General features: G+C 39.7%; 1 protein-coding gene across 10 annotated transcripts; it reads right to left on the reverse strand.

The window, feature by feature from the left end:
• Positions 1–767: 767 nt before the first annotated feature.
• On the reverse strand, positions 768–6,835 carry LOC104809699 (large proline-rich protein BAG6). Of its 10 annotated transcripts, none has more exons than XM_010535751.1 (19): positions 6,611–6,835; positions 5,927–6,081; positions 5,675–5,792; positions 5,278–5,385; positions 5,054–5,172; positions 4,829–4,909; positions 4,370–4,561; positions 4,221–4,290; positions 3,991–4,145; positions 3,639–3,803; positions 3,488–3,559; positions 3,287–3,407; positions 3,115–3,222; positions 2,902–2,964; positions 2,708–2,817; positions 2,433–2,621; positions 1,894–2,361; positions 1,328–1,483; positions 768–1,133 (listed from the first exon to the last, which is right to left on the reverse strand). In XM_010535751.1, exons 2-19 carry the CDS (start codon positions 6,053–6,055, stop codon positions 1,059–1,061), a joined length of 2,499 nt encoding a protein of 832 aa, XP_010534053.1. In that variant the 5' UTR covers positions 6,056–6,081; positions 6,611–6,835; the 3' UTR covers positions 768–1,058. The 10 variants fall into 10 exon arrangements, with proteins under 10 accessions (XP_010534053.1, XP_010534054.1, XP_010534052.1 ...); XM_010535752.1 differs by having other exon boundaries at positions 2,708–2,823; positions 3,115–3,186; positions 6,611–6,834; XM_010535750.2 differs by having other exon boundaries at positions 2,708–2,823; positions 6,611–6,834.
• Positions 6,836–7,121: the final 286 nt, after the last annotated feature.

Genomic DNA, 7,121 nt, shown 5'->3' on the forward strand with positions numbered 1-7,121 from the left:
TGGTGAGTTTTTGTTGAAGTTAGACGAATTTTCTTTGATTAGTTTACGTGTATGTGTAACAGTGTATATACTAGGTTTAGCATATAGTATTAGGTTTTCTTTAGGAATCTCATGTCGAGACAGCTTAGCATATAGTATCAAGTTTAAGTTTTCAGTTTTGCTCTTAAAAATTGAAAACCGTTTTTATATGTTAACAGTGTATGTGCACGTGTTATGTGTGTAATGTTGCAGATGGATTCACAATTTATTAAGTAAAATTCGAGTTTAACTCGGAGCTGAGGGCATTTTACTCAAATGATTCAATTGGGTCGCACTAATTTCACAGGTACACCACAAAAAACATAACATATTAAATTATCTTCGAAAAGATCATGTTATCCTTAATAAAACTGTATAATTTATTCATTCAAAAAAGAATTATAATTGCGATATCATAATTAATTTTAAATAAAGTTATAATTGATTCTAAATGAGGTAGCAAAAAATGAATCTTTCAAATTTAAAAAATAACTGTTTTTTTTAAATCTTCACTTGTTATACGATCATAAATACTTTTTTTTAGTCTATACTAGTTACATAATAGTTGCAATAAAAATCGTAAAAAATATGAAAAAAAAGATATTTCGAACTTTTTAAACGTGGTATAAAATTTATAAAAAAAAATTTACTTTTTTTTGGTGTCAAAATAAACCAGCTCGTTTAACACCTCTAGCCGGAGCCAAAATAAACCAGCTCGTTTAACACCTCTAGCTATATAAATTTTCACCGAAACCGAACATCCCTAGCTATATAAATTTTCACCAAAACCGAACTCGAGTTGATTTGGAATTAGCTGATGTATGAAAACTAAAGCTTTAGCTTTGTTCAAGATATAGCATGTGTTCCGATCTAAAAGAAAGAAAATCCCGAATTCGAACTTTTCTTCCCCGTTCACTTCATGGATTTTAATATAATCGAATTCCCCAACCCTAATTCTTGCACACAGCCCACAATATTGTCAGAAGCTTATCACCAAAAAAAGGTATACTGGATTCGCCCGGTGAGAAAAGGAAGCTTTTTTAAGTGTTTCCTTGCGGACCTAAATCACCTTGAAATCGGCTTTGAATATCACGCCGAAGCAGTTCCGCATATTCCTGCAATTAAAAAAAATCATCAATAACTGGAGGAATTTCCGACCAATATGACATTTCGATTCGACTGTGGATTCGATTCCTATTTGAGATATCAATCGCAAATGTTTTAGAAGTTTCATCCTATGCAAATTGAAAAAAATGGTGTTTTTTTTTTCCAGATTTAAGGAGCGAGTTCAAGTGTCTTTTATACTTACATGAGCAAGACCTTCGTCGCCACAGAGCTCGTTCATCATGTCTTCGTGGGTACTGTCGCCAACGGGAATCTGCACCGCACTTTCTACAATTGTACGGAAAACATCCCCTGGTGAATTGGATTGTTCGATCACTTGCGCCACGGGATCAACATTTACCTGGTGGGCAAAAGGCAAATAGTACAGTGAATCCATAATATAGTCCGGAGCCAAGTCAATGAGACTGCAAAATAAACGTAACAATTAGGAGTGGCTTATCTGAATTTGGTTCGATTATTTCGCTTTTGGAAACATTATAACCATTCTGGAAACATTATAACCACTCTGTCTTTATCGATTTCGGGTCAGTTAGATCCAATTCAATTCTGAGTTAGGTTCAGTTTATATAAATAAAAATACTCAATTCATGGTTTTCCGGTTCAGTTCAGACTCGATTCTTTCGGTTTTAGGAAAATCATAAACATTCAGTCCGTGTGTCTGTGTCAGATTCGGTTCAATTACCATGTTATACGGTTATTAACCAAATTGGCTGCTTTAGTAACAATATTGTGGTTTCTTAGCGTGTGTACCTGAAACATTTGTTCATCATTGGGATTTTCCGCAAGGCCGGTCATCTCACTACGTGGTGGTGGAGATGATGCAGGCTGAGTCGGACCACCTTGGCTAAAAGCGCGGGAAACTAGAGGCATCATCTGCTGAACGATTCTAGAGAAATCGAGGCCTTGAGCTTCACCAGACATAATGTTCTCAATCTCTCGGCCATCCACCTGCCGGGCGATTTGTTGGACCGTGTTCATTATCTGTGGGTTCGAGGTCAACTGCTGCATCATGTTTCTCAAGATATTTGGAGAACCGACACCAGTCTGGCGTGATATCCCTCCTAGCAATCCGTCCAATGCAGTTGAAACATCCACAGGATTGTCTGAACCTTCCGAGGAAGAACTGCCGGAAAAGAGAGATTTTAAAGGCTGTTGGACACTGCTACCAGGATTGGTATCTTCGTCCTTAACCGATGGTTTGGGCTGCTTGCTCCGTTTCTAAAACAAAAAGATAACATAAAACAGAGGAAGGCGCAAAAGCTGACTTGTAAAATCCACTTATTTATTACCTTGCGTTCCAAACTGCCAAGCCCCAAACCAAGAGGAATTGATGAGGCAGGTGGTCCTGAATTAGCCTTGTCCTTGGAGGATTTAACATCCTCAGAATTACCTGCATTATTGCTCATGGGTTCTCCTTTAGAACTCGTTGGACGCCCCAAAGCTTCAGTGCCACCTTCTTTCTTGCATTCGCTTTGAGGCTGGCCAAATTCATATGTCAGCAATAGGCAGAACGTTTGCTAAATAAGATACAAAGACTCCTCGTCAATGTGTCGAAAATACTTACAGTCAACTCGCTCCTCTCTGGTGGTGAGCCACTAAGTTCCTCTGCGGTGCCAGTAGCTGCAGAGTTGTTGACAACATCAAGGTCGCCGGGCACATGAACTTCTGAAGATTCTGTTCCTATTAGCCACAGAAAGAAAAGCTTCAGAAACATTTCATATTATGATCTCATCAAAGAATAATCAGGAGAAAACCCACCAGGTGCACCAGGGTTTCTTGCTTGCCTATTGTTTACAGCATCTCTGAGCCGTGAATTAATTTCTGAAACAATAGAAGATATAGAACTGGAATCAGGTGCCTGCAAATTAGCTAAACGGGTTTGTGGTGCAGTAGAAACAGCAATGCCGCTGGTAGGACGTGGAGGAACAGCAGCTGCAACAACATTTCTCACTGGGAGAACCCGAACAGAACCTGTGGCAGCTGAACCGGTACTGTTCTCAGGGGCCCCTTGTCCTTCATCTCCAGTGCTTTGTCGGTTTCCGACTGCTGACACCATCGGCGAAAGCGATGTGCCTGAAACTGAGAGCGTCAACTCAGTGGAAAAAAATATATAGCTGCCTTAAAAATAGAGAACTCAACCCACCAGCATGAATATGAATGTTGATGTGTCTTGGGGCAGTTCCTATACCAAGAGATCCCACGGTCACAGGGGTTGATTGGGCAGTCGTGCCACTGAAAAGCGAGTTGGTTTGAAGAGGAAAGGGCTGTAAAAAAACGAAAGGGAATTTCAGGAATAGTGAGGAAGAGTGACAAAAGAAAAAAAGATAGAAACAAAGAAAGATACCTGAACCATTATCGGATTGGGTCCTGTCGGAGATATATAAACAGCAGGCCCAGCATTCAGATAAGATTCCGCCTGTAGATCATTCACAATTGTGAGAAGGATGTCAAAAAAAAAAGAAAACGTTGACACAGAGAATGGCCTCAGAACCCACCGGAGACTCTCCCATTCGCAATGTCAGAATAGTGCGACCAAGCTCTAGCAGAAGGGCACCTAAGTGTTGCATTGCAAGGCCTACTTGTGTTGCCTCTGTCTGAATTTGTCCCCTAAGTGCAGAATCTGAAGAGGCTCCCTCCCGCTCCAGACGTCCAGCAATATGCTACAGTGTTGGGCAAATCACAAACACCATAGGATCAGATGGCAAGGCGTACTAAACATGTATCCTACAGATTAAGCTTCTTCGGGAAGAATGAAATCCAAACATAATCCATCACAATCTACTAACACAGTTCGGACTCTGAAAGCCAGTTCTTTAGAAATAAAATATAGACTGAGGAAGTCCTTACAGATAAAGCTGCAATAGCTTGATCGTTGAGTAAATGTTGGGCATTCCTCAGGACTACAGACAGTGCTTCAGGTGTAGATGGACCTCGTCTGTTTCTAGGTAGTTCTGTCCTTGGCTGATCACCAGAGTTAGCTGCAGAAGTATCTGGCTGATAGCCTGCGAGGTTTATAACCAATCAACTCGATAATTCATTTCCCATCTATCATTAGATTCTATTTCGTACACCATTACCATTTTGTGATAAGGCCTGCACCATTCGATTGATGAACTCCAAAAGAGTTTCCAGGGAATCGGGAATAGGCTGAAACAATACAAATTAAGACTTCAATATAACCAAAGGTGGTCTTAAAAAAACAAAAAATGAAATAACTATTAATTACCGCATGAATTGAAGGAATAGGAATTGCTGTTGCTGCTGTTACAGGTATATGAACAACCTGTGGTGATGATTGAAACGGGTGTCCAGAAAATGATTGCCCAGACTGTGAACTATTCCCATCCTGGCTCTGAAGAACATTGCTGCCAACAGGTTGGGACACACTTGTCGGAGGAGCCTGACCATACACATTTGACTGGGGAAAAAAAAGAATTGTACTCCTCCAATAAGTGTCAAGATACAAACCATAGCAAATGACATTACCAACAAAACCTAAACACAAGTAAGAATCGGCTGCTAACATTTTATTTAGGAAGCACCAATTTAAACTGAGGCTCCAAAGAGCAACTTTGCTAAAAAATAAAAAAGATTACCATAATGTAAGGGGATAGCTCAAAATGGCAAGCAAAGGATCAGCAGACACTAATTATATGAAGAGAGAGGTTGAGGAAAAAGTACTAACAAAAAGAGAGGACTGTGTCCCATTACTAGTATTTGTAGGCTGGTTGCCGATTCCAAGAGAATTTAGAACAGCTCCAATGACCTACTCAATACAAAAGCAAACACAGTCAGTCATGTAATTTCTTGCAGTCTGTTTCTCTCATCGTTCAAGACCCTAAAAACAAATAACTGGGCAAGAAAAATACCCAACAGGAAACACCTAACATCCAAACAAGCCTAAAGGTACCTGACTGATATCTGGAACAACTGGTCCACCCTGATCTCCAACGTTAAAGGTCCCGAGAACAACACTGTGCGAAATTTGTCCAACACGATTTCGGGGTGCCCCACCATTAGTATCATTTCCTGTCCAATTAAACAAAAGGATGTCACTCATTTTCTGGACACACAAAATCTTTTGTGCTAAAAGCACCTTCAATAAGTCATAGCAAAATATGGGGCCATCAGTACCCTGATTACCATCATATGTAGTTGTTTCCCCAGAACTAGCACCAAATGAGGGTTGAGTTTCTGTCAACTGCCTCACCACCAAATGCAATGTATGCCCGTTTTCCAAATCTAAAAATTGTAAAGTGATTTGCAATATGGAAGTAAAGGAGCAATAGCGAGGACTATACAAGAGCACATTAGGGGTACGACACCCAATATTTACCAAATGGAGCAAATTTTTCAGAACTATAAGAATCTTTAAGGGAACACTGTAACGAATAGATAAGCTCAATTATTCCCATTTTTTATAGAACCTAACCTCGCTGCACAGGGCACATGGAGTAACACAACCATCCACTAGAATGCAACAAAAAAACTACCATCCCAAAATGAAAAAAAATAACAATTAGAAGGATACGATATTCAGAAAGTGGATGATCATCTTTCAACACCCTTCCTCGGAAAATGAGTCGTTGCTGACCAACTGGCACACCTACCTCATTCGCTATTTTTTCCTTGAACAATGAAACTAGCATCTGAAGCGGGTAAACCAAAACAATATCACATATAAGCGCAATAAACTCATAAAAGGTATTTTGAAGGCACATTCGACAATATAAGACTACTATGACAAGAATTCTATAAGAATAAAATGAAGATTGTCCCTCACATTCTTGTTCGCTTTGAAAGTATAAGTCTGAGAGTCTAGAGTCTTGATGTTAAGCTCAAGGGTTGAATCAGGGTTGTCCTCCGAAGCATTGCTACTACACGTTCCTTGATTGACCGCTTGATCAGCCATTATGGCAATTCCACAGTATCTGAATCCTACAAATTGAAAAACAAAAGTTCAGAATCAGTCATATTTGCCCCAAATAAATCTGATAGGATACCAGACACTAGATAGGGATGATCTACAAAACAAACAAGCATACTTTTTTTTCTTCTATTGGCAAAGCCACATCTTACGAGATAAAAATGATATTGCAGAAGCTGATAGCGAGCAAACAGCAGCCTAACAAAGTCTCCAAGTAAACATTATCGCAATTTGTTTGATGCTTTCACGCATCGTAAGAATCAGCACCACATGCAGTTCGAGAAATTGAATGAGAGTATAAATTCAGCCAACTGAAACAAAAACGAACCCCACTACTCCCCTTTAAAACCAGAACAACTGACAATACCCGCAAACAAGACAACGCATCAACAAATCAGCCAACTTGAAAATAGAGACACAAACTAAGATCAAGATTCAATCTACTCCTACACAAATACGCTATCACCACCAAATGTTTCCAAAACTACAAATCAACTTTGAACAAACGATCACATCGACGCAGCAGCGACAACAACGAACCTCTTTTCAGAAGCAAAATTCCCCGGGTGAAAATGGCCTGAAACCGAACAACTACAGATCTGGTAGGGTTTTCGAAACAGAATCCAAGCCGAAGACAGAGTCGGAAACGAAGGCAAAATCAATCACCGAAGCGCACGATTTCGATTTCGATATCGAAGCAGAGCGCGTGATTCTTTTTCCTCTTAAGAGTTTGGAAAAAAAAATGCTCGTGGTCGTGGAGAAGAAGAATCTAGAAAGATGCAGCGACACCGTTTTGACTGGAATGGGGCCTTGACCTGAAATGACGCTATGCTCCCCGCGAATATAGATAGGCCCGTCTCAGGCTTATGCATGGACCTTAAGCAAAGCTGGGCTTTATTATACAAACATAAACGCATCATCATGTATAAATTTACATATTCGTTGAATCCCTTGTCTATATTTTCATGACTAGAAAAGTTTTTTTTTATGTTCCTTTGTCTATATTTTCATGACTAAAAAAGGTTTTTATATGTGAACAAGATTGTAGGAG

This window comes from Tarenaya hassleriana, unplaced genomic scaffold (assembly GCF_000463585.1).
Source record: "Tarenaya hassleriana unplaced genomic scaffold, ASM46358v1 Cleome162, whole genome shotgun sequence".
Taxonomy (NCBI): domain Eukaryota; kingdom Viridiplantae; phylum Streptophyta; class Magnoliopsida; order Brassicales; family Cleomaceae; genus Tarenaya; species Tarenaya hassleriana.

Bases quoted from the DNA above. Each gene is read 5' to 3' on its own strand.
- LOC104809699 (XM_010535743.1), bottom strand. From the start codon at position 6,055: ATGGCTGATCAAGCGGTCAATCAAGGAACGTGTAGTAGCAATGCTTCG. The intron at 3,408-3,487 runs GTATCTTTCTTT...GTTTTTTTACAG, and splicing joins CCAATCCGATAATGGTTCAG to CCCTTTCCTCTTCAAACCAA. The intron at 1,484-1,893 runs GTACACACGCTA...TTTGCCCACCAG, and splicing joins ATGATGAACAAATGTTTCAG to GTAAATGTTGATCCCGTGGC.